Here is a 27,803-nt window from a genome sequence, read left to right as displayed (position 1 = left end):
TCAAGCTTGGCTTCCTGAGACAGGTTCTTGGGGGCCGTTCCCCCATGTGCTAGTGTTCTGGGTCTTGCCCAGCCTCTCCATCTCCAACCTTTCTCCATAGCCATTGTTGTCCTTTGTCCCCAGTGAAAGCCTAGGTGAGAACACAAGAAAGATCAGGGTTGAGTATGTTTACCCCACAAGATCTCAAGACAAGGTGCAGTGGTGGCATCCTCACGGCAGGCTGGCAACACCCATGTCACATTCAGCAGGTGACTAGCCAAGGGTAGCCTCTCACCCACTACCAATCCCCGTCAATAGTGCATCCCAGTACAGAGGTCGCAATATACTTGGAGGTTTCCCATTAACTATTGGGGTGGGGCAGCAGGCCCCATGGGAAGAGGAGAGGCCTGGCTTGGCTTTTCTGCCCCCAGTCTTAGTCTAGAGAGTGTTAGAAGGAAGAACCCAGCAACCATCAGGCTGGAAGTCCCACATGCCCCATGGGGAGGGCTTGTGAGCATCTCCACTTGCCATGAGTATCCTGTACAAAGGGAGTATCTTGGGCCTACGGAGACCCTTTCTTCTTCCTTCTCATTTCCAGAATCTGGTTTGTGTTAGCCTCTTCTGACCAGCTCAAGGCAGTCTCCAGGACAAGTCACAAAATAAAAATTGTGAAATTTCAGTTATTCCACATGGGAATTAAATGCTCTTACATTTGCTTTTAAAACTAACATTGCACAATATAAAGATGAAGGGTAAAATTCATGCTATTAATTTAAGATTTTAATGTTTCTTTACTTAGAACAACATAAAATAGCAAATAAAAAGTATCATGACAAGTTGAATGAGTAAGAGATTATGGAAGAAAGGAAAATACTTTATATTTTAGTACTTTAATGGCACTTTATTCCTGCTTTTTAAAAAAGATTTTATTTATTTATTTGAGAGAGAGCAAAAGCAGGGGGCAGGGGGCAGAGGCAGAAGGAAAAGTAGACTCCTCACTGAGTAGGGAGCCTGATGTAGGGCTCAATCCTAGGACCCTGAGACCGTGACCTGAGCTGAAGGCAGACACTTAACCGGACAAACCACCCAGGCGCCCCTATTCCTGCTGTTTTAAACAAGAGGCTCCGCATTTTTATTTTGCACTGGGCCAAAAATTATGTCGCTGGTCTTTGAAAAAAAAAATATATATATATATATATATACACACACACACATATATGTGTAATATATATTTACATTTACAATATATTATATACTTTTGTATAGTAATCATGAGATAAATATATATATGATACAGATATACAGATATGTTAATCAAGAGATGGTGTTGAGGGGCAGCCCAGGTGGCTCAGTGGCTTAGCACCGCCTTCGGCCCAGGGCGTGATCCTGGAGACCCGGGATCGAGTCCCACTGCGGGCTCCCTGCATGGAGCCTGCTTCTCCCTCTGCCTGTGTCTCTGCCTCTCTCTCTGTGTGTCTCTCATGAATAAATAAATAAAAATGTAAAAAAAGAGATGGTGTTGATATTTTTCATTAAAATTTAACATCATAGGATTTCCCAAATATTTACTTTATACATGCATATATTTTCTATTACACTGGAAATTTTGGTTCGGATATAATTAACATAATTAGTTATTTGCTCTATCTATAATACATACATATACCTACATAAGTTTTAAATTTTCAAAACCAAGGTTGCTACTAACAATAAAACTACCAAGTAACGTTCAAGATTTCTTTTCCTTTCTTTTTGACTTCAGCACAGTCTAAGTACTATGTTCATAAGTTATTTGAAATAATTCTTGTCTCTGTGTGATTCTGTCACCATTAAGTTCTTTGTTTGTTTCCAATTTTAGGCTTTGCGTTGTCTTCTTTTTCATTTCACTGTACTCTTTGGATGCTAAACATTTATGTATTTCCAAAGAGTTCTATGTAAAAACGCATACTCAGAGAAATCTCTCTCCAATTCCTCTTCTCTCCTCCTCAGTCCCTCTGTAAGCCCTCTATAGGTCACCATTTCTATTAGTTTCTGGTTTACTTCCAGTATTTTTTTTATGACGTATGCTCCACACCCAGCATGGAGCTCAGTGAGGGGCTCAGACTCATGACCCTGAGATGGAGACCTGAGCCAATATCAAATGTATGTCCCTCAACAGACTGAGCCATCCAGTGGCTGCAGCCACCCTCTCCAGTATTTTTTTGTGAAAGAAAGAAAGAAAGAAAGAAAGAAAGAAAGAAAGAAAGAAATCCATATACATATTCTTATTTCTTCCCTTTCATATACAAAAGATAAAACACTATATACATGCTCTGCACATTTTCTTAGCAAAACAGCCTCCATATCAGTACACAGACATCCTCTCATTCTTTTTATACAAGTGTGTAATACTTCATTATGAGGTTATACCTTCATTTATTCAAGAGATCCCTTACTGGTGGACATTTCAGATAGTTCCAGTCCTCATTATGAAAAAGAATGCCACTGGGATGAAAATACAGTATCGGGAATACAGTCAATAACAGCACAATAATGTATGGTGACTATAATTATCGTGATGAGCACTAATGTATAGAATTGTTGAATCACTGTTGTACACCTGAAATGAATGTAACACTGTATGTCCACTATTCAATAAAAAATGCCATAATAAATAACCTTGTTCATTTATTATTTCATAACTATACAGGCATACTTACAGGGTAAATTCCCAGATGTGGAACTGCTAGGTCAAGGGGTAAATGTAATTTTGATAGATATTGCCAAATTTCCCTCCTTGGGAATTGTACCCTGTTACACTCCCACCAGCAACACATGAGAATGCTCGTTTCTCCACAGGCCTGTTGACAGTGTGTTTTGTCAAACTTTGGGACTTGAGCCAATGTGATTTGGGTAAAATGGTAACAGTGTAGTTTTAATTAGCATTTCTATTATTGTGAGTGAAAGTAAACATCTTTCCAAATGTCATTTGCATTTCTCTGTGAACTCTGCCATTTGCCAATTTTTTTCTATGAAAATTTTAGTCTTTTCCTTCTTAATTGTTAAAATCTCTTCATTGAGTCAGAGATTAACCTTTTGTCAGTCATATATATGTCAAATATTTTTTCCATATTTGTCCCTTTACATTTGATTATGATTATGTGTCTTTAATGTAAATAGAATGTATTAATCTTCTATTTATTGATTCTAAATATTGAGTCATAGTTCAAAAAGCTTTCTCTACTCTTAGGTTAAAAGGAAATACAAGGAACTTTTGGTTCTGGCTAAGAGGAACTGCCCCATTCCCCCTAAGGCCTTCCTCTTGCAACTAAGAAACCCTGGACATAACACAACAAATGAGTATAAGAAGACTCTGAGAAAGGGTGCAAAGAAGAAAATCAACTTCTTAGGGATGGCAAACTTGACAGCAACAAGAGAACTCTGTGGGTTTCTTCATTGCCTCCCTTATATATCCCAGACAAAGCCCTGCAAAAACCTCCAAACCAGAACTGCCAACAAGCACAGATAAAAAAACAAGCTCCACAAAAAGCTTGATATCCTTAGCCAAAGGACCAGGAAAAGGATGACATAACAACAGAAAAGTTTGGGGTATTATCACTACTACCCCAACCAACCAAGAGAAAAACTGCACCACTCCCCTACCCTGTAGGATCTTTCAACCCCCACTGGCAGAAGCAAGTGGTGCTTGGATTCCCCTGCAGGAGTACTGATGCTCAGTACTCTAATCTCCCCTCATCCCAAATGCTAGCAGAGCTTAACAGTGGGGAGCTAAGTGTCCAACCCTATCTGCATCAACCACACTGAACAAAGTGGTGCCAGTAAGGTCTAGTCAGTGCTTCACTATTCATTCCTCTGCCTCTAGTGTCAGCAGGGCCCAGGAGGAAGCTGAATCTCTTCCATGCCAAGCCAGTTACAATATTGAACAAGATGGGATGAAACAAGGCTAGTTACCACTCCCTCTTCCTCTGTAACTATCCCCCATCAGCAGGGCCCAGTGTAGAGGTGGGCCTCCAGCACCGCCCAAAATTAATGAGGCAGAATGAGGTGGGTTAATCCAAACTTTGCTTCCCTTCTACCCAAGTATTATCAGGGCCCCATTGGGAAATGAGCCTCCATCTTCACCAGGCATCAACAAGGCAAAAGGAGGTAGTAATAGATGGGGGTTGGTAGCCCTCCATTTTCTTCTTTCTCTCCTTCGGTGTCGGAGGGGCCCAGCACAAAGCTAAAGTACTGCCCCTACCCTGTAGCAAAAAAACAGTGAGTCAACCTTTGGTTTTCTCTCTCATTAATGTCAGTGGGGACCAGTGAGGAGCTGAGTTTACATCCACACTAAGAGGCAGAGGGGTAACATGAGTCAGTGCCTCATTTTCACTAGAAACATGTTAATGGAACCAAGGACAGAGCTAAACTTTCATCCCATATATCTATAATAAGGCAATGAGAATCAGTGCTTGCATCTGCCATGGTAGTATCATCGGAGACCAGAAGAAACTGAACCTATATATCCACTTAGCCCTCCTGATACACCTCAACCAGGGACTGCTTATTTAAAAAAAAAAGAATTAATTAGATCCAGAGTCTACAAATATAATATCCAAAACATTCAGGATACAATCAAAAGTCACTCATCATAGCAAGAACTAGGGAAATCACAACAGGAATGAGAAAAGATCATTGACAGTATGAAGATGAATCAGATGATGAAATTATCTGACAAGGACTTTATTAATTTTTTAAAGATTTTATTTATTTATTTGCAAGACGGGGCACAAGCAGGGGGAGTGCCAGGCAGAAGGAGAGGGAGAAGCAGGATCCCCGCCAAGCAGGAAGCCCAATGTGGAGCTCCATCCCAAGACCCTGGGATCATGATTTGAGCCGAAGGCAGATGCTTAACCGACTGAGACACCCAGGTGCCCCCGACAAGGATTTTAAAGTGATCATCATTAAAATGTTTCAAGAGGCAATTATAAATTCTCTCCAAATAAAGGAAAAAATATGGAAAATCTCAGCAAAGAAATAGAAGTTATATGAGAACCAAATAGAGATTATCAAACTGAAAAATACAATAATCAAGAGAGATGAAATGACAGAAGATAAAATATGTGAATTTGAGAACACATCAATAGAATTTTCCAAATCTGAACAATAAGAGAAAAAAGTGGACAGAGTCTCAAGGACTGATGGGACAATAGCAAAAGAACTAACATTTATATCATGGAATATCAAAAAGGAGAGAGAGAGAGAAAGGGGCTGAAAAAGTCTTTTAAAAAATAATGGCTAAAAAAATTCTAAGTTTGGTAAACTCTAAAGGACTCAAAAAGCTGAATGAACAAGGCACGTGGGTGGTTCAGTCAGTTTAGCAACTGACTCTTGTTTTCAGCTCAGGTCATGATCTCAAGAGTTATGAGATTGAGTCCTATGTCAAGCTCCACGCTGAGTATGTAGCCTCCTTGAGATTCTCTCTCCCTCTCCCTCTGCCCATCCTCCCCACTCTGTTACTCATGCTCTCTCTCTCTTTAAAAAAAGAGGAGGAATGCCTGTGTGACTCAGCAGTTGAGCATTTGCCTTTGGTTCAGGGCATGATCCCAGGGTCCTGGGATAGAGTCCCACATTGGACTCCCTGCAGGGAGCCTGCTTCTTCCTCGGCCTGTGTTTCTGCCTCTCTCTCTGTGTGTCTCTCATGAATAAATAAAACCTTAAAAAAAAAAAAAAAGCTGAGTGAACCCCAAACAGGATAAATCTAAAGAAATTCATGCCCAAACACAAAACTTCTGAAAAATTCTGAAAACTAAAGAGACAAAAAAAAAAAAAAAAAAAAGATGAAAGCAGTCAGAGACAAATAATGCATTACCTATAGTGGAACACCAATTTGAATCACAGGGTATTTCCAACATGAAACCATGAAAGCCAGCAGGAAATAGCACATTTTTCAAGTACTGGAAGAAAAGACCTGTCAATTGTGAATTCTCTATCAAGCAAAAATATCATTCAGGAATAAAAAGGAAGTAAAGAAATCCTTAGTCAAAGGAAACTAATGTGTTACTAGTAAACTTACCCTTCTACAATGGCTAAAGGAGATTCTCTAAATAGAAGAGAAATGATAACAGATGCTTGGAACTTTAGAAAGGAAAGAAGAACATAGGGATTGGTTAAAAACAAGAAATGAGAAATAGAAGAGCAAAATAAACCCAGATGAAGTAGAAGAAAGAAAATAATAAAGATAAAAGTAGAAACCAATGAAATTAAAAACAGGACAACGATACAGAAAAATCAATGACACAAAAGAAAGTTATTTTTAAGAAATCAATAAAACTAATAAACCTCTAGCAAGACTGACAAAGATCAAAAAGCTAGAAGACACAAATCACCAATATAAGAAATAAAACATAGGCTATCACTACAGATCCTGAAAGCATTAAAAGGTTAATAAAGGAATACTATGAATTCCTGTATGCTCATAAATTTGAAAACTTAGAAGTAGACCAATTCCTCCAAATCCACAAACCACCATATTCAACCATCATAAGGAAATAACAGGCAACCTGAATAGTTCTATAACCACTGGAAAAAAAAACCCAAATTTGTAATTACAAAGCTCCTGAATAGTTTCATTGAGAATTCTACCAAACATTTGAAGAAGAATTAACACCAATTTTACACAATCGGTTCCAGAACATAGCACAAACAAGAACACTTCCCAACACATTTTATGATACTAATATGACCCAGATACTAAAACCAAACAGAAACAGTACAAAAAAGGAAAAACTACAGAACAATATCTCTAGCAAACTTTAACACAAAACACCTCCCTAAAATACTAGCAAATCTAATCCAGCAATGCATAAAAAGAATTATACACCATAGCCTTGTGGGATTTACTTCAAGCATAAAAGGCTGGTTCAACATTTGAAATAAACCATTGTAATCTACCAAGCTAAAGAAGGTAAATTGTATGATCATATCAATTGACACGAAAAAGGCTTTTGACAAAATCCAATACCTAGTCATGATAAAAACTCTCAGCAACATAGGCATAAAGGCAAACCATCTCAACTTGTTAAGAAATATCTACAAAAAACCTACAGCTGGGGTGCTTGGGGGGCTCAGTTGGTGGAACACATGACTCTTGATCTCGGGCCTGTGAGTTCAAGCCCCATGTTGGATGTAGAGATTACTTAAAAAAAATCTTAAAAAAAAAAAAACCCTACAACTGACATCTTACTTTAATGGTGAAAGACTGAATGCTTTCTTCCTCAGATTGGGAACCAGCAATCGTGTGCACTCTTAACATTCTTATTCAACATAGCACTAGAAGTTCTAACCACTATAATAAGAAGAAATAAAAGGCATATGGATTGCATAGGAATTAATGAAACCACCTATTTGCAGGTGACATGATTATGTAGCTAGATTATAAGAATCTACAAGAAAAACTCCTAGAAATAATAAGTGAGCTTAGCAAGGTTGAAGGATACAAGATCAACACACAAAATTAATTGCATTTCTTTTTTTAAGATTTTATTTATTCATGAGAAACATACACACACACACAGAAGCAGAGAGGCAGAGGGAGAAGCAGGCTCCATGCAGGAGCCTGACGTGGGACTCGATCCTGGGTCTCCAGGATCATGCTCTGGGCTGAAGGCAGGCGCTAAACCACTGAGCCACCCAGGGATCCCCTAATTGCATTTCTATATACTAACAGCAAACATGTAGAAGCCAATATTCCAAATATGATACCATTTACAGCCTCTCCAAAGAAAACAAAATACTTAAGTATACACTGAAGAAAGCTTGTATAAGATCTGTATGCTGAAAATTACATGCTGAGGAAAGAAAGAAAACCAGATTAATGGAGAAACATACAGTGTTCGTTGATTAGAACACTCAACATAGTAAATATGCCAAATTTCCCCCTAAATTAAACTATAGGTTTATTGAAATTCCATCCAAAATAACAAGGTTTTCTGTAGGCATAGGCAAGCTTATTCTAAAATCTATTTGGAAAAATACAGGCCCTGTAATAGCAAAAACAGTATCAAAAAAGTAGAATAAACTGGCAGAAATCACTTTTCTCAATATTAAGGCCTACTATATAGCTACCGTAGTCAAGACAACGTGGTATTGGCTGTGGAATAGGCACATAAATGAATGGAACAGAATAGAGAAGCCAAAAATAGACCCACATAAATATGCTCTATTGCTTTTTGACAAAGGTGAAACGCCATTCAGTGGAGGAAGAATAGCCTTTATAGCAAATACTGCTGGGGCAACTGAACATCTCTAGGTAGAAAAAAAACCCACCTCTACCTAAACCTCATACCTTTTACAGAAAATTAGCTAAAAATGGGTCATAGACATAAAGGTAAAATGTAAAACTATAAAACTTTTTAAAAAAAATGATAGGAGAAAATCATCATGATCTAGGACTAGGCCAATAGTTCTTAGACTTGAGCACAAAAGCATGATCCATAAAAGGGAACTTGATAACTCAGACTTCATCAAAGTTTAAAACTATTGCTCTGTGAAAGGCCATCATAAGAAAGTCAAAAAGACAAGGAACAGATAAGAGAAAATCTTTGCAAACTACATACCTGACAAAAATTTAATATCCAGAATTACAAAGAACTCTCTGGGCACCTGGGTGGCTCCGCTGCTCAAGTGTCTGACTCTTGATCTCAGGATCATGAATTCAAGCCCCTCATTGGGCTCTACACTGGGTGTGGAGCCTACTTTAAAAAAAAAACTACTCTCAAAACCCAACAGTAAAGAAAATAAACAATACATGAGAAGATGAGCAAAAGACCTGAACAGACATTTCACCAAAAAGAATATACGAACGGCAAATAAACACATAGAAATATGTCCAACGGAACTCCTGGGTGGCTCACTCCATTAAGCATCTGCCTTGGCTCAGGTCATGATCTCAAGGTCCTGGGATCTAGCCCCACATCAGGTTCCCTGCTCAGTGGGGAGTCTGCTTCTCACTCTGCCTGTTGCTTCTGCTGCTTGTGCTCACACACTCTCACTCTCTCTCTCTGACAAAAATAAAGAAAAAAAAATACATTCAACATCATTAGCCATCAAGAAAATGCAAACTTAAACCACAATGAAATATCAGTACACACTTGTCAGAATAGTTCTAAATTTTAAAAAAATAGTGAAAATGCCTAATGCTTTAAAAGATATGAAGAAACTGGATCACTGGTACATTGCTAATGGTAATGGAGAATGATGCAGCCACTCTGATAAAGACTGCGGCACTTTTCGAGAAGTCTAAACATAGCTTACCATACACATCAGCATTTGCACTGTTCTGCATATATCTCAGAGAAATGAATACTTAATGTTCACACAAACACCTGTACACAAATGTTCATATAAGCTTTCTTAATAATAGCCTAAAACTGGAGATAACTCAAATGTCCTTTAGTAGCTGAGCGGGTAAACAAAACTGCGGTACATCCATAGCAATAAAATATCACTTAGCAATATTAAGGAACAAACTATTGATACAGCAACAGGGGAATTAGACTGAAAAAAGAATCTGATCTCAAAAGGTCACATGCTATATGATTCTATCTGTATAGCATTCTTGACATGACAAAAGAATAGAAATGCCCAACAGGTCAGTAGTTGCCATAAGTCAGGGATAAGGGAGGAGGATGTGGCTGCAAAAGGCAACATGAAGGATCCCGATTGGTGATATAACTGCTCTGCATCTTGACTGTATCAGTGTCAATATTCTGGTTGTGATATTGTCCTATAGGTGTGTTAGTCTGCTCAGGCCTCCATAACAAAATATCATAGACAGAGTAGCTATGATACATTTGATATCAAATGATACAACAAACATTTATTTCTCCCAGTTCTAGAGGCTGGAAGTCCAAGATCAAGGTGCCACAGATTTGGTTCCTTCTAAGGGCCTGGCTTGCAGATGGCTACCTTCTTGCCGTATCCTCACATGGCCAAGAGAGCTCTAGTGTCTCTTCCTCTTCTTATAAGGACACTAATCCCATCATGGGGCCCCTACTCTCATGACCTCATCTAAAACTAATTAACTTGCAGAACCCACCTCCAAATACTATCACACTGGAGGGTAGGGCTTCAACGTATGAACCAGAGAGGGAGGCACAAACATTCAGTTCACGACAGGATTTTGTGGGATTTTTAAATTGTGATAAAATATACTTAGCATGGCATTTACCATTCTGACTACTTTTGAGGGTACAATTCTGTGGCATTTAACATATTCACAATGTGGTAATAACCACCACCACTATTTCCAAAACTTTTTCATCCCTCGAAACAAAAACTCTATAACTATGAAATAATTAATCCCCATACCCCTTCTCCCCGCCAGCCCCTGGTCACCTCTATTCTGCTTCTTGTCTCTATGAATTTACCTATTTGTGCTATAGCTTTGCAAGATGTTGTCAGCAGGAGAAACTAGGTAAAGGGCACACATGATCTCTCTGTATTATTTCTTACAACTGTGTATGAATCCACAATTATGTCAAAAATGTTTTAAAAAGAGCTTTATTCATGTTTTTATCTATTATTTGTATGATTTTATTTTTATCATTATTTAGATCTCCTGTCCATTTACTAATTAACCTCTTAATGACTTGAATTGGATGTTGCATCACACAACCATGTGACAAATACCCCTCTTCCCACACCCACCCCTGATGCCAACCCTTTCTACATTGAATCAAATCATTTTGGTCTTCTCAGCTTCTTTTATTTCCACTCTACCCTTTAACCATTTCACCAGATGTTCCCAGAAGACAGTGTACCTTCGAAGGAAAGACAGAACCTGCAGCAACCACAAAATGAATACATACCACTAATAAACATCAACTACAATGACAACGGAAAAACGACAGTGATTTATTGACTGCTAGGAATTCTAGATAATTGACTCATTTAATCTTTACATCAACATTGCAGGAAAGGTATGAGTAGCACAACTTTATAAATGAGGAAATTTAATCTTGGGAGGTTAACTAAGCCAAAATCATGTCTATTAAAATGATGGAGTGGCTATAAGAATGCAGGTACGTTTGGTGTAAGAGCTTATGCACTTTCCTCTGTGAAGAACTGAATTGAAATCAGGAACTCTCATTTAGAAAGCACCAGGACATTCAGTTGGCCCAGGTCTTTCCTTGTCCCAGGTTCCAGAAATAGGTATCAGATGCCAGCCCTGTATTAGTTTGCTGGGGCTGCCATGACCAACGCCACAAACTGGGTAGCTCAACAACAGAGATTTATTTTCTCACAGATGTGGAGGCTGGAAGTCCAAGATCAAGGTGTCTATAGGTTTGGTTTCTCCTGAGGCTTCTCTCCCTTGTCTTTCCTCCATGCAGGCACATCCCTGGCATTTCTTTGTTTTCATGTTTTCCTGGAACACCAGTCTGACTGAATTCGGGCCCAGCCTAATCACTTCCTTAATGGCCCTATCTCCAAATACAGTCACATTCTGAGGTCCTAGGGATCAGGGCTTCTGTACATAAATTGGGGGGGGGATACAATTCAGACCATAATGAACCCTGAGACTGGGGTGGGGGAAGAAAGTTTATAACCCAGAGAAACACCTCTACAAAATAATGTGTCTTTCAAGTGGGAACAATCCTTCTGTTCATTTACATTTCATCTCACCTAGTGTCTTTCAAACTTGTTTTGACCATACCCACGATAAAAAAAACTTTTAAACACATTTTGCTCAACACATACGTATTTATTTTTATAAAACCGGACAAGTGTCACAAATTAATTCCGATCTTACCACGTGCAGCATATTTTGACATTTTCTTTTTTTTTCTTTTGACATTTTCTATTGTTATTTTCTATTCTTCTTAATTAAAAGACTGCTAGTTGCCCCCTCATTGAATTGATTTTTTAGGAACTACTCTCTTTTACGACCTGCTGTTTGAAAATCAATGCTCTAATTTGTGCTGTCAGCTGTGATTGTCAATTTTTTTGTGTTCATTCTATACCCGTTCTCAGAGCCGCGATCGTCCTCTCCCACCGCCTCACACTTGTTCTGGATCAATTGGATTTTGCTTTTTTCAAAGCCTTGATCCACTCATTCATTCGTTTCAGTCCTTAATTTCACCGTTTCTGTCCAATCCTGGGGAAACTGTGGCACCATTTTCTCCGTAACAAATAGAAACTCGCCATCTAATGGTAGAAGGAGACAATGCAGGCCTATTTTTAGCATCCTTCTTCCGGGTCTTTTCTGTCTCTGCTCTCCCCGATTGCCCTGTCTGATGCAATTTTCACAAACACTTAGCAGCATTTTAGCAGGGGCTCTTTTAAAATCTTCTTGAAGTTTTGTACATTTAACGACTCCTTTCACAGAAGCTTGAAGATCCGGGTGCTAGACGCAGCCCTGGGCCAAGCTGGCTGTGTGACCTTGAACATGCCTCTTACCTGAGTCTCAGCTGTCTTAACCACAAAAGTAATATGATAAAATGTGCCCTGGCAACCTCATTGAGTTGTCTTGCGGTTCCACAAAGAAAATACAGCTTGCTTCTGCCTCTCCCCCTCCTATTTTCAACCCACCAGCCAGATCCTGTTAAATCTAAGTCAGATCATGCCATTCCCAGCTCAAAATCCTTCACTGAGTTCTCAGAGTAAAAATCCAAGTCCTTAAGATTACCTGAAATGTCCTACATAACATGATCTGCTCAGCCTCCTGACACTACCAAGCAGGGACAGCGGCATGCCACTGCCTGCTTCCATTAGGCCCCGGGGTAGGAACTAGGCGGATCAGCTCCTTGCTTGGCCCCGTGGGAACTGTGCTGGGGGACTGTGATGTGCTTGGCTGGAGCAGAGTGGGTATCATCAAAAAAGATTTGCTGTCCCATAAGACCACCCTTTTCCTGTTCCTCTGGCTAGGGGAAACAGGCTTTTCTTGGAGCTTTTCTTCTGTCTGTGCCTGTTGGTAGGAGCCTCACGTCTTCTGCAGCCGCTCCTCCAGGCTATATGGGAGGCAATGAGAAAGCTAAGGAGACTCACTTCCAGGACACCTGGGTGATTCAGTGGTTGAGTATCTGCCTTTGGCTCAGGGCGTGATCCCGGGGTCCTGGGATCCAGTCCTGTGTTGGGCTCCCCGCATGGAACCTGCTTCTGTCTCTGCCTCTCTCTCTGTGTCTCTCATGAATAAATAAATAAAATATTTAAAGGAAAAAAAAAACTTACTCCCATGTCATTTCTCAATCCAACAGTCCCTAAGCAGTCTGCCTTCTTTCTACCTTCCAGAGTCTTCCTATGCTTGTTTGTGTTATTTCCAAAGTGTTTTTTAGTTGTAAGAGGAAGGACCTAGGAGGAACGGGGCTGCTTCACTTGGGAGAGAACCAGAAGTGTAGTAGATTTGATAGCCTCTAAGGAGGGCTTGGATATTAAAAACAATAGAATGTTGTTTGTGCTGCCTTACAGGAACCCTCTCAACACAGCACTGCAGAACCACCTTCCCTGGGAAGGGCAGAGAAACTTCTGTATTACCTATCTTGCAGATGCAATAAAGCAGAAAAAGACAAACCAAACATCCAGCTAAGGTTGTGGAAGTTTTGCCCTGAACGGAGGCATCCTCCTGGGGCAGTGAGTAAAGCTGAAATTCAGTTACATTCCCTTCAAAATTTTGGTGCTCTGGGGTGGGTAAATTCTCTGCTTCTTTTCTCTGAGGAAGATGTGCCATTCGTAATTCACTTGCCTATAAGGGGCATCATTTTGTATGCACAAAGGCGCTGTGTGAACTAGGAACTAAATCTATAAGTTATGTCTTCCCTAGGGTACCTCCTTACTACATTAATGGCCCACTCTTCCTTTGTATGCTCGTGGACTCACAGCTTGGCATGTCTTTGGCTCTCTGGAGAAGAGGAGGCTACTGTCTAGGCAACTATCCCTGTTTGGTTTTTCCCATTCTAGAAATCTTTCCACTTACTTAAAATTTCTGGGCCACTGAAGGTCCCCTGATTTTTTTCTTAGAGCTTTTACAGATGGATATATATTTTTTAAATATCTATTTGGATGTTTCATTAGGATTTTGGAAGGAAAGCAAGGCAAATATAAGTGTCAGTGTCTCATCTTGTACTTGCAATCTGACAATGACCTTTGAAAACCTTGTCCAGCATGCATGTGTCCTATTAACCCTAAAATCATAAATAAATACAGCAATGAAAGAAAGTGAAAAACAAATGTACAACTTAATTAAATTCTAAGTGATACGGGTGTCAGAAGTTTTACAAAAGAGGAAAGAATAGACGAAAGACTGTAGCTTCATCCCATACCTCCTAGCAACCAAAATGGAGCAGGAAACCAAATACATAAATGACAGTAATACAATCTGGGAAATTTTCCTTTTTATTTTAAAAAAAGTTTTGCATTTTTAAAAAAGATTTTATTTATTTTTTTGACCGGGGGGAGAGGGAGAGGGAGAAGCAAACTTCTTACTGAGCAGGGAGCTCCATAACATGGGGCTCGATCCCAAGGGCTGGATCCTAGGACCCTGAGATCATGACCTGAGCTAAAGGCAGATGCTTAACTGACTGAACTACCCAGGTAGAAATTTTCCCAAATATACCATTACTATAATCTTAATCTCTCCTGGCCCCTTCTTCTGTCCCTCCCCTCCCTTTCTACACATACACACACCACAGTACTGTGGAATTTAAATGAAAAGTTGATTATTTTTGTTTACAGAAAAAGCTTCAGTTTTCTGAATATAAGCTCATATAATGGGTTAGAAAATATTAAGTCCTTATTTGTGTAAAATTAACCTCACTCAAAGAGAGGTCTGGCTTGTGTCCATGGCTCTTGAGAAGTAACATTTAATTCCTTATGCTAAGTGTCTTTGTTTAATGGGGTGGAGGGGGGTGGCAGTGTTCCTCAGGCCACACCAGATAATCTAATAATGTGATCTGTGATGGGGACTTTGGGTCATGTGGTAGGTATCACCTCCCAAAGCTGGAAACTAGGTCAGCCACACAGGCAGCTAGCCGTGTCTATGTGACTGAGCCCCAATAAAATCTCTGGATGTCAAGGCTCAGGTGAGTTTCCCTGGTTGGCAATACTCTGTGTGTATTATTATACATCACTGCTGAGAGAAGTTAGCTCTGTCTATGACACCACTGGAAGAGGACAACTGAAAGCTTCTCATTTCCTAGACCCTGCCCTATGTGTGTCTCTTGGTTGATTTTAATCTATATCCTTTCTCCATAATAAACCATAACCATAAGTTCAACAGCATTTCTGAGTTTTGTGAGTCCTTACAATGAATTATAGAACTTAAGGGTGGTCTTGGGGGTCCCCGATCACAATACCAAATACTGTCAAGGGTACAGGGTAATAGGAATCTATTTATTGCTGGTAGAAATGCAAAATGGGATAGTTGTTTTGGAAGATAATTTGGTAATTTCTTATAAATGAAAATCATAATACACTTATCATATGACCCAGCAATCCTGCTTCTAAATATTTACCCAAGTGAACAAAAATACATCTTTCACACACAAAAAAAAATCTGTATGTTAATGTTGCAAGCAGCTTTATTCATGATCACTCCAAACTGGAAACAACCATGATATCTGTCAACAGATATTACAAAAAAGCAAACAACAACAACAACAAAACTACATTACTCTATACAATGGAATTCTGTCAATAAAAGGAACACACTTGATTCTGCAACAACGTGGATGAATCATAAATGCATTTTGATAAGTGAAAAAAAAAACAGATCCAAGGCTACATACTATATGATCCTATCTATGCAACATTCTGCAAAAGGTAAAACAATAGGATGGAAAACAGATCAGTAGTTGCCAGAAATTGGGGTAGAGGACTAGTTAACTACAAATGGATTACACAGGAGAATTTTTGTATGATGGGACTGACTCTTTGGTCTGGTACTGGGGTGGTGGATACATGATTCTATGCATTTGTAAAAAAAAAAAAAAAACAGAATTTTGCAGCACAAAAAGTAAACTTTATCATATATAACTTTTTAAAAAAAATCAACCAAGATGTCAAAGCATTCTAGGATAGGATGGAACCTGTGACAAATGAATTTCAGAATATTACAAATGTATAACATACCCTCACTGAAGATTGTGAGGGGAAAAGGAGCTGACCTAATTAACTTTAAAAAATAAGTTTATTTTGGAATAACTTTAAATTTATAGAATAGTTACAAAGATAGTAGTACAGAGAGTTCCTGTATACCTCTCATAGTTTTCTCTGTTGTTTCCAGAATATGTTTGTCAAAAAGAAACCAACATTAGTACGTTGCTATTAACTAAACTGTAGGCTTTACTTGGATATCACCAGTTTCCCCATTAACATCCTTTTTTCTGTTCCAAGGTCCAATCCAGGGTACCATGTTGCATTTTTTTAAAAGATTTTATTTATCCGTTCATGAGAGACACACACACAGAGAGAGAGAGAGAGAGAATGAGAGAGAGAGAGAAGCAGAGACACAGGCAGAGGGAGAAGCAGGCTCCATGCAGGGAGCCCAACGTGGGACTTGATCCCGGGTCTCCAGGATCACACCCCGGGGCCAAAGACGGTGCTAAATCACTGAGCCACCTGGGCTGCCCTGCATTTTGTTGTTATGTCTCCCCAGTATCTTCTTCTAGTCCTTAATAGTTTTTCAGTCTTTCCTTGTTTTTCAAGACCTTGACACTCTTGAGGAATACCGGCCTTGTGTCTTGTAGAACATCCCTCAATCTGGCTTTGGCTGATGGTTTTCTCAGGTTTATATCAGTGTTATGAGTTTGGGGGAAGAATACCACAGAGATAAAGTGTCTTTCTAGCACATCAGGTGCCATATGTTATCAACAGCACTTATTACTGGTAACGTTAACCTTCATCACTTGGTTAGTGTAGTGTTTGCTATGTCCTCCCGCTGTAAAGTATTCTTTTTCCTTTTCTCTACTCTAATCTGGATATGAGTCACTAAGTCTAGCCTACCCTAGGAGATGGGGCATTAAGCTCCACTTCCTGCAGGAGAGAGTATCTATTTACATTATTTGGAATTCTTTTGTAAGCAAGACTTGTCTCTTCTCCCCGTTTATCTATGTATTCAACCATTTCTGATTCACTTGTGAAAACAGGGTTTTGTCTAGATAATCTAAGGCTAAATAAAAAAAAAGGACCATACATATACACTGTATTCTAGTTGATAAATTTCTCACAGGGATTTAGCAATTCCAAAAATACTTTACATGTATATTAGTGTTGAACAAATGAGCACAGAAGTCCCTCCTTGCCTGCAAGGGGATATGTTCCAGCACCCCCAGGAGATGCCTGAAATTTCAGATAGTAGCAAACTCCATATATACTATACTTTTTCCTATATATGTGCACCTATGATAAAGTTTAATTTCTAAATTAGGCATAGTAGGAGATGAACAACAATAATAATAAAATAGAACAATTATGACAATTTACTGTAATAAAAGGTGGATGCCATCTCTCTTTCAAAATATCTTATTTTACTGTACACACTCTTCTTGTGATGTGAGATAATAAAATGTGTACGTGATGAGATAAAGTGAGGGGAATGACATAGGCATCATGATGCAGTGGTAGGCTACAACTAATCTTACGATGATACACTAGGAGAGTCAGGACCTGAGCCCAAGTCAGATGCTTAATTGACTGAGCCACCCAGGGACCCCATAAATCTCTCATTTTTTTTAATAACTACCACCAAAACTACCACCACAGCAAAAAACAATAACGTTCATTTGCCTGTGGTGCCTTTCCCTTCTCTATCTGGCTAATATTTTTTTCATATTTCAAGACTCGATGTTGATACCATCTTCTTCAGAAGGCTTCCTGAATTCTCTCCCATCCCTGTAGTGTTAATGCTCTATTGGACCCCATAGTATACAGTTATTTCTATCACATGGTGATAAAAAATACGTTGGTGTCCTTTATTAAAACACAAGGCCCTTCAGGCAGAAACTGTACCTTCATCGGTAATTTCTATTTCCCTAGTTCTGAATACTGTCAATACCTAGCTGCTATTCAAAACATGTTTATTGAATAAAATTCATTTGTTCAATCAATCATTCATTTATTCATCAAATATTTAGTAAGTGTGGAAATTCATGCCAGGCAGTATGCTAAACTTACACTGCAGTGAATAAATCAGATCACACATCTGTGCCTTCATCATATGTTAGATAGTAAAAAGTGCTATGGGCAGAAATAAAGCAAGAAATGGTATAGAAAGTCTTGAGAGTGCAGTTATAAATATAGTGGTCACAAAAGACCTCAGTGAAAGGTGATATAGGAGGAAAAATCTAAAGAAGGAAAAAGTAAGCCAAATGCATGTATGGAGGAAGAGTATCCCAGACGCTAGTCAGTGTAAAGGCCCTGAGACACAGGCAAAATTGGTATATCTAGAGCCGAGTGAGCCAAGGCAGGAGTTACTAGTGATGGGGTCAAAAAGAAAATGAGACACCAGATTATGATGGTATTACATTATGTAGGTGGGCAAAGGGAAGAGGAAATCAGAAGAAACAGGGTTTTTTTTAAAAAAGATCTTATTTATTTACTCAAGAGACACACAGAGAGAGAAAGAGAGGCAGAGACATAGGCAGAGAGAGAAGCAGGCTCCATGCAGGGACTGATGTGGGACTTGATCCCAGGACCCCAGGATCACGTCCTGGGCCAAAGGCAGATGCTCAACTGCTGAGCCACTAGGCATCCCATGAAACAGGGTATTATAGTACATAGAAATAAGATGACTAAAAAAAATCTAAATGTACCAGCAATCATAATAATAGTGAAAAGCTTAAATTCTTCTATTAAAACAAACAAATGCTGGGCTTTTTGATATTTAAAGGGTAAAATGGCAAAAAATACTGAAAATAAATGAATTGCCAAAGATATGCTATGACATTTCTATGAAAATATAAACAATAGTAATATCAGACAAAATTAAATTCAAGTACAAAAACAGTAACTAATATAACAGTGTATGCTAATTATACTGGGTTTTTTTTTAAAGATTTTATTTATTTATTCATGACAGACACAGAGAGAGAGAGAAGCAGAGACACATGCAGAGGGAGAAGCAGGCTCCATGCAGGGAGCCTGACGTGTGACTCGATCCTGGGTCTCCAGGATTAGGCCCGGGCTGAAGGCGGTGCTAAACCGCTGTGCCACCCGAGCTGCCCAGGAATTTTTTTAATAGACAAAGAAGTGTATTTTGTGCTGATAAAAAGAATGATATACAAAGAGGCTATATCAGGGGCAGCTGGGTGGCTCAGTTGGTTAGGCATCTGACTCTTGATTTCGGCTCCCATCATGATCTCAGGGTCGTGAGATGGAACCCCACGTCTGGGGAGTGGAGTCGGTTTAAGATTCTCTCTTTCTCTCTCTCTCCCTCTCTCCTTCCATCCATCTCCAAAAAAAAAAAAAGAAACTATATCAGTCTTGAGTTTGTATGTACAAATCAAAAAAAATATTTTAAAGAACTGAACTATGTAAAGTAAAAACTGATGCAGAAAAACAATTGACAAAAGCACAAATCCAAAGCTTTACTATGACTTGACTTTGACATTCAAGTCCTTGGACTACTTCTACCTGACCATGGTGCCTACCGCTCCTTTGACTTCCCCTGCTATCTCACAAACACATTCTCACCTCAGCCCTTGCACAGACTTTCTTTGGCTTAGGACATCCTCCTCCAGATAACCACATGCCTTGCCCACATTCAAATCTCTGCTCATGTGCAAGGTCCCTGAGAGCAAGTTCAGGGCTCTGCACAAACAGATGAGGTAAAAGCACTTACTCGGATTTTCTTATTGGTGTTTGACATAATTGGTTCCTGGGCTCCCTCTGGATCCCTGAATCCCAGCTATTGGCACTGGATTCCCTATCCCTTTGTCCATTCTGCTCAAATGTTACCTCATCAGAGAGACCTGCTCTCTTACTCTAAAAAAGCATCCATCCCCCACTTCCTCCATCCTTGTCATTCTCTGTCTCTGTATCTGCTCTATTTTTCTTCTTCCCATTTCTTATCACCTGAAATACTATGGATATTTTTGTCTGTCCATTTATTTCAAGATTTATTTATCTATTTTGGAAAGAGAGAGAGCACGGGGGAGGGAGTGGCAGGGGGAGAGGGAGAGAAAGAGAGAGAATCTCTCTCTGAGAGACTCAATCCCACAATGCTGAGATCATGACCCAAGAGGAAATCAAGAATCCGACACACAATCGGCTGAGGCACCCACGTGCACCCTGTTTATTTATTGTCTTTCCTCCAACCAGAAGGTAAGTCCCTTGAAAGTACAATCTTGGTTTAATTCACTGCTATACCCTCAGTACCTAAAACAGGGCCCAGCATGTGGCAGGTCCTTGATAAATATTTGTTGAACTAATGAGTGAATCCTTGTGGATAATTTACATGCTCACTCATATTTTGACAGATTGACTGCCTTAAAATACACTTCAGTATGGAGGATCTGAACCCGATTAATAGGTTTGGCTTAACAAACTTATGTAGAACACAGAATCCAACAAATAGACCGCTTACTTTTTTCAACTAATGGGGGCAATAACTAAAACAGACCATGCATTACAGCGCAGAATATTTCAATAAATTCAAAAGATCAATATCATATAGACCTATTCTTTCATATATGAAATACAATTAGATATTAACAACAAAAGAACAGCTAATAAAGAGCTATGCACTAAGAAATTATAAATAACTTTTAAAAAACTACTAAATGACTCAAGTTAAAACAGAAATAAGGAAGGAAGAAAGAAAGAAAGAAAGAAAGAAAGAAAGAAAGAAAGAAAGAAAGAAAGAAAAGAACACCTGGGTGGCTCAATGGTTGAGTGTCTGCCTTCAGCTCAAGGTGTGATCCTGGAGTCCCAGAATCGAGTCCCACATCGGGCTCCCTGCATGGAGCCTGCTTCTCTTTCTGCCTATGTCTCCGCCTCTGTGTGTGTGTGTGTGTGTCTCATGAATGAATAAATAAAATCTTTAAAAAAAAATAAAAGAGAAATAAAAACTGAGTTATGAAATATTTATGAATAAAGACCAAAGAAACGATCATGTCAAAACTGGTAAGATGCATATCTCCATTCCCCCTTTTCTTTCCTCCCCACAGAGAAAAATCATAATTGTGAATTTGGTATAATTAATCATCAATATTTAAATAAAGATAAAAGGGTTGTAACAAACTAATAAAATCAGATTAAAGAAAATAACCACTGGAAACATTCTTTATATATTCTGGCTACTAATCTTTTTTCTGTTATGTATGTTCCCAAATATCCTTTCCTATTCAAATCACAAATATTGACTGAAGATGCAGTACACCACCAAAATTATCTAGTGACCATAGGAAAATTTCAAGTTATTCGAAGGGCTACCCTATCCAAATAAAGACACCACACAAAGGACACTTAAGAGAAAGTTCTATCAAAACTTCAAGGACAGTCACTTTAAGGTTCCAATCTAAATCCAGAAAGTTGCACAGCTCATTCTATATGGATAGCACAAATGAGACTGACATCAAAATCAAAGTGAGCACACAACACACACACACATGCGTGCATGCAAAATTTATATACCAATTTCACTAACAAATATAGATAATAATATCTCCCTCCTCCTGTGTCTCTGCCTCTCTCTCTCTCTCTCTCTGTCATAAATAAATAAATAAATAAATAAATAAATAAATAAATAAATCTTTAAAAAAAAAGGGGGATCCCTGGGTGGCTCGGCGGTTTGGCGCCTGCCTTTGACCCAAGGCGCAATCCTGGAGTCCTGGGATCAAGTCCTGTGTTAGGCTCCCAGCATGGAGTCTGCTTTTCCCTCTTCCTGTCTCTCTCTCTCTGTCTGTCATAAATAAATAAATAAATAAATAAATAAATAAATAAATAAATAAATCTTGAAAAACATATCGATAACAATGGAGATAACATTACCAATCACATTCCAAAATTAATGCATTTTGATCCAAAAGGGTTTGTCCCATAAAAATAAGGGTATTCAGCATTAAGAAAAGTTAATCTAATACTTCACATAAATAGATTAAATGAGAAAAAAGTCATATACTAGCATAAAAAGTCACCAAAAAGCATATGGTAAGATTCAATACTCATTCCTGCTAAACACCTCTTAGCAAACAAATAATAAAAAGAAACTTCCTGAACTTGAAAAAAAGGATTTTTACAAGAAAGCATCAGTGAGCATCCCACATATTGGCGAAATGAATGTTATAGATTTTTAATGTCAGAATTTGTTTAAAAAATGATCATAATAGGGCAGCCCAGGTGGCTCAGTGGTTTAGCACCAGCTTCAGCCTAGAGCATGATCCTGGAGTCCCGGGATCAAGTCCCACATTGGGTCCCTGCATGGAGTCTGCTTCTCCCTCTGCCTGTGTCTCTGCCTCTCTCTCTGTGTCTCTCATGAATAAATAAATAAAATCTTTTTTAAAAAAGGTGATCATAACTTATTATTCCATTTTGTTCTAGATAATATAGTCAACACAAAAAAGTGATATTATTGTTTCCCCCCAAGGCAGACCTAACAAGTTGAGTAACTGTCTTATACAAGATATACAAGATATGAGATAAATATCAAAAAATTAATGGCTTTCCTATGCTAACTATAATCAGATAAAAACTGTAATGACAAAATATTCCACTTAAAATGGAAACCTATTTTATTAATTTTAAAAAATATTTTGTTTATTTATTCATGAGAGACATAGAGAGAGAGAGAGAGGCAGAGACACAGGCAGAGGGAGAAGCAGGTTCCATGCAGGGAGCCTGATGCGGGACTCGATCCCAGGATTCCGGGATCAGGCCCTAGGCCAAAGGTGGCGTTAAACTGCTGAGCCACCGGGGCTGCCCTGAAACAAACCTATTTTAAACCTAAGAATAATTTTTAAAAGATTTTGTTTATTTATTTGAGAAAGAGAGCAAACAAGAGAGACAGAGCATGCACAGGGATAGGAGCAGAGGGAGAGGGAGAAGCAGACTCCCTGCTGAGCAGGGAACCCGACGCTGGACTCAGTCCCAGGACCTTGATATCACAACCTGAGCCACAACCAAACCTAAGAAAATTTTAACAAGAAATGGATAAGACCTATAGTAAACAAAGTATGAAACTTCATCAAAGATAATCTGATTGGACAGATATACTAAATTATGAGATGTTAAGACTCAATACTATAAATTATATGGCTTTCTCCAACATAATTATGAAATATTCAATAGAACTTCTATAATTCTGTCTTTTCATCTCACATATAACCTCCTCAAAGAGTTTCCCCCTCACTACTCTATGAAAAATTATCCTTGTCCTCTTGTTTTATAATATTCTACCCCCTCAATTTGTTCTATTCTTTTTTTAAAGATATATTTATTTATTTGAGAGACATAGAGAGAGAGTGGAGGGAGGGGCAGAGGGAGAGAGAAAATCTCAAGCAGACTCTGCTCTCAGCTCCAAGCCCAATGTGGGACTTGATCTCATGACCCTGAGATCATAACCTGAGCCAAAACCAAGAGTTGGACACTTGACTGACTGAGCCACCCAGGCACCTTTATTTGATTTATTTTTAAAGATTTTATTTATTTATTTATTTATTTATTTATTTATTTATTTATTTGAGACACAGAGAGAGAGAGAGGCAGAGACACAGGCAGAGGGAGAAGCAGGCTCCATGCAGGGAGCCCGACATAGGACTCTATCCCGGGCCTCTAGGATCAAGCCCTGGGCCGAAGGTAGTGCTAAACCGCTGAGCCACCCGGGCTGCCCTATTCTTTTTTATAAGACAATAACATAAAACACTAACTTTATGTTATATATTGATTGGTTTTCTCTTCTAGTTGGTGGTTATCTTTATTAGAAGCAATCTTCGTAAGAATACATTCTTTTTCTTATTCACCACTATATCCCCAGCTGCTAGAACAGTGCCTGGCACATAGTTAAGTGCTCAATAAATATTTGTGGGATGAATGAATAAATAAACACATGAAGGACAGAACATATTACTTCCATGTAATTGAACTGTATTAAAAAACGTTGAGTTGGAAAAATCTTTAGGGGCTCTGCTTCAAGGATGAGATAATACATGTTTGTAATTTGCACATCCCTAATGACAAGCATTGAAAATATTCAATGTCTTTTTATCCTCTTAAATATTTAACCTCTCACTCTCAAGTATCATAAAATTTTCACTGGGTAGTGTCCAACTGAATACAATTTTATGCTACATGGATGAAGCCCATAATTATTTACTTTCAGAACTTTTCCAGGATGAAGGAATTCACAGCTCCACTCGTGTTGCCAAATATATGTAGCAATTTCCTTAATTTAGTTAGTGGAAAATTACTGATTCATTAATTCTTCAGTTTCTCAAATCCCAGAGCTTCTCCTAATCTTGTTACTTAATTGTCAACTTCCCTATTCCAAACAGCCCATAGGCATTCTTCATCATGGTGTTCAAGTCAAGAGGAAAGTAAAACTTCACACTCTTCTTTGATATGAGAACTTTAATTTTCCCAGTAGGAATGAATGAGAAAGCTTGTTTACTGGTCACTGATTGTTTCTATGTTTGTGTGCCCCTAACTAAAGCCTGACCTCTCTTCTAGGATATTTCAGTCAAAGGACTTTTTAATCTTTATAAGAGGTTCATTCCTAGTTTTTCCCATGATGAAAGAGGAAACCTCTGAATCTCTTACCTAATAGCCCACATTAAAAAATTCTTTAAATCATGTTGGAAAAAGAGAGGTAGAGAAAAAGTATATACCAGTAAAGTCTTATAAGAAAAACAGCCAATGAGAAATCACTGCATTTGGCATCACTTGTTCTCCCCCACTTTCTGGGCTTAAATACTCTGCTGTGTGCTTCAGGAAGCTAAAACACCAGTATGCTCCATAACTCATCCATCTCCTTGGCAGGCTTTAACAGTTTGGAGAGTATACATTTCTGTTTGATGCTAAGTCCTCAATTTCACTCATAATTGTCCTTCACTCAACTCTCCTTTGAAATATGACCGCCACCTTCTCCCCTTACCTAAATCTTACCTACCCTTCTAAGTACAGATCAAATCTCACCTCTTTGAACCCTTCCTTGACCTTATTCCAGGCATCACTGTCTTCTCTGAATTCCCAAATCACTTCTCAGGGACAATGCACTTCAAGCAAGTCACTGTGAGGAACACAAATATAAAACATTGTCTCTTTCCCTCAACTAATGCTCACCTTGCCCAAGGGTTTTCCTTTCTATTAAGACAAATGAATCAGAACAAAAATATACCAAGGTAGAAGAAACATTGCCCACGATTAACAAACTGCATGAGAATTTAGACAATGGAGAAATCACTGAGCCCTGAAGTAGTTTGAAAAGGATTTTCCAAGAAGACACTTGACCTAGGTCTGATGGAAATGAGTAGGATTTAGAGAATGAGAAGAGAGCATTTTGGTGGACAGAAGTAAATGAAGAATCAAGATAGAAAACATGATACATTCAAGGAGCAGGAAACAGGAAAAACTCTGGACTGTATTCTTTAATGCTCCTGGGCCTGAGCCTTGTCATAGTAGGTGCTCAGAAAGTATTATTGATTGGTTGAATGAACTGTGAAAGGTAATAATATTTTTGCCACATAATAATCTGCCATTCATTTGATACAAAAACAGAAGATTGCTTTGTGTTACAGAAGTATAAGAGCATGAATTTCTCCCAAATATGAAATATTAGCTTGTTATCATTAACAGTATTAGTAAGATAAACTAAAGAGACTTCATCTTTAAAAATATAGTTGAGAGCAGCCCCAGTGGCGCAGCGGTTTGGCGCCGCCTGCAGCCTGGAGTGTGATCCTGGAGACCCGGGATCCAGTCCCACATCGGGCTCCCTGCATGGAGCCTGCTTCTCCCTCTGCCTGTGTCTTTGCCTCTCTCTCTCTCTCTGTCTATGAATAAATAAATAAAATCTTTAAAAAAATAAAATAAAATAAAGTAAAAATAAAAATAAAAATATAGTTGAAATTTAATAATAGAAATATAAATATGATCTGTGGGGAACCTGGATGGCTCAGTCACTTAAGTGTCCAACTCTTGATTTTGGCTCAGGTCATGATCTTAGGGTCATGGGATAGACCCCCACGTTGGGCTTTGTGCTGGGTGTGGAGCTTGCTTAAAATTCTCCCTTTTCCTCTGCCCTTCCCTCCCAGCTTGCTCTCTCTCTCTAAAAAAACAGAAAAGAAAAAAGAAATATATAAACATAACTTCAATCAGCAACATTGCCAATTGTTGTTCTCCATTTATATTTAGTGCTCCAAAATGTCAATATTTAAGTCAAATATCTACAAAAATATGTGCAGTTGATTTTAGCATAGTTCCCTTTTATCACAAGTGTCGAACTTTTCAATTTTTGAAAATGCTTCTTTTGAGAGACTGCTTCATGATGTCTTCTACAAATAAGGACTTATGTACTCAATTAACCATTGGATATACTGTTTCTGTGAAAGCAATAAATGACTACAAGAAGAGCATATTTATTTCTGGTTCCCAGTACCACTGTTCCACAGTTGCTTGAGGCATAATCACAGCGCCCTTGAGTGAAAGCTTTCTCCTACTGACATCTATGACATGGCAGGAAGAGTTGGGCTCACTATTAAGGACCGAGTTCCCTCATGCCTGGCTCTGAGCATCAAACTGATCACATACCAGCCTTTTTTCCCCCAAGTGTCAGACACCCTGATTCAACTTTGAAAAACCTACTAGTCCAGCTACTTAATTTCATTAACCAAGTAATCTGTTTTTTTTTTTTTTTCTCAAGGACCACAGTGCTTTACTTTTCGTCTGAACAGAATGGGTAATTGGGGGACAGTGCCCAGGGAGCCAGGCAGCCCTCAGGGTGGGCAGGGTGAGGAACAGAGGGGTCTCGGGCCGTCAGCCCCCCCCCTACCCCCCCCCACTCCATCCGGGTCTTCCCTCCCAGGCTGGGCTTTACTGACTATTCTGTAGGAGAGGGGAGGGAGGAGGCTGGGCACGGTGAGCTGGTGAGGACTCAGTCCTGGGGTGCCCATCGATGGTGTTTCCGGCCCCTACTTCCTACGGCCTCCACCTGTTAGAATTCCGACATAACTGGGGTAACCACCTACATTTGCCACTCGTGAGGATGACAATGCCTGTGATGAACAGCACAGCTGTGGCCAGTAGCCCCCGCTTCCGGAGAGTGTCCTCGTCGTAGGAGAAGGGGTTGTCTTCGCTGGAACCAGTTGGCCTGAGTGGGGGGTCCCGCCTGATGTCTCTGCCTGGAGACTGTCTCTTGGAGAGCGTGGTGCCTTTGGTGGGTTCAGGAGGAGTTGCTCTCAGGCTGCTCTTGCCCGTTGTCATCGTCGCCATCGCCCGATCTGCTGCTAGAAGCTCAGACGCTTCCGGGGGTTGTGGGGTCTGGGTCCCCTCCATCTGCTCCCATGTTGTTCCACCAGTCTGCAGGCCCATCCGAGGTGTGGACTGGGGTTCGCGGTGGACTGTGTCTGGGACTGGTGGGGTGTCCACTCACTTGTGTGAGTGTGTATGCATACGTGTCAAGTATGCATGCATTGAGATGGCAATTCACAGACCATAGAACTCAAATTTAAAAACAAAAGAAGAAAACTGGGTCTCAGGGAACATAAACCAATATGTCCAAACCATGACTGCATGTGGGAAAGATATCACATTTTCCTCCAATTAAGGCATCTTTGACAAGGTCAGTTTTTTTTTCATTCCCATGAATAACCTTTTGTGAGTCATTAATTAGACCCTTACATAATAACAAAGAAATTAACAAG

General features: G+C 39.2%; 1 protein-coding gene across 1 annotated transcript; it reads right to left on the bottom strand.

Moving 5' to 3' along the window:
• On the bottom strand, nucleotides 1–27,543 carry LOC144308928 (uncharacterized). The gene is made up of 5 exons (XM_077889898.1): nucleotides 27,092–27,543; nucleotides 26,933–26,985; nucleotides 25,055–25,142; nucleotides 19,645–19,761; nucleotides 1–130 (listed from the first exon to the last, which is right to left on the bottom strand). The coding sequence occupies exons 1-5, from the start codon at nucleotides 27,469–27,471 to the stop codon at nucleotides 1–3; spliced, it is 768 nt and encodes a 255-aa protein (XP_077746024.1). The 5' UTR covers nucleotides 27,472–27,543.
• Between the last annotated feature and the right edge of the window lie 260 nt (nucleotides 27,544–27,803).

The sequence above is a fragment of the Canis aureus genome, chromosome X, assembly GCF_053574225.1.
Source record: "Canis aureus isolate CA01 chromosome X, VMU_Caureus_v.1.0, whole genome shotgun sequence".
NCBI classification, from domain to species: domain Eukaryota; kingdom Metazoa; phylum Chordata; class Mammalia; order Carnivora; family Canidae; genus Canis; species Canis aureus.
Note: the sequence above shows the minus strand (reverse complement) of the source record. Positions and strands in the feature narration are given on the sequence as shown.

Coding starts and splice junctions, on each gene's coding strand:
- LOC144308928 (XM_077889898.1), bottom strand. CDS start 27,471: ATGGGCCTGCAGACTGGTGGAACAACATGGGAGCAGATGGAGGGGACC. Junction 25,143..26,932: donor CCCGGATGGAGTGGGGGGGG/GTAGGGGGGGGG, acceptor GTCCCTGAGAAG/TGATTTGGGAATTCAGAGAA. Junction 131..19,644: donor AAGTCTGTGCAAGGGCTGAG/GTGAGAATGTGT, acceptor GTTCTCACCTAG/GCTTTCACTGGGGACAAAGG.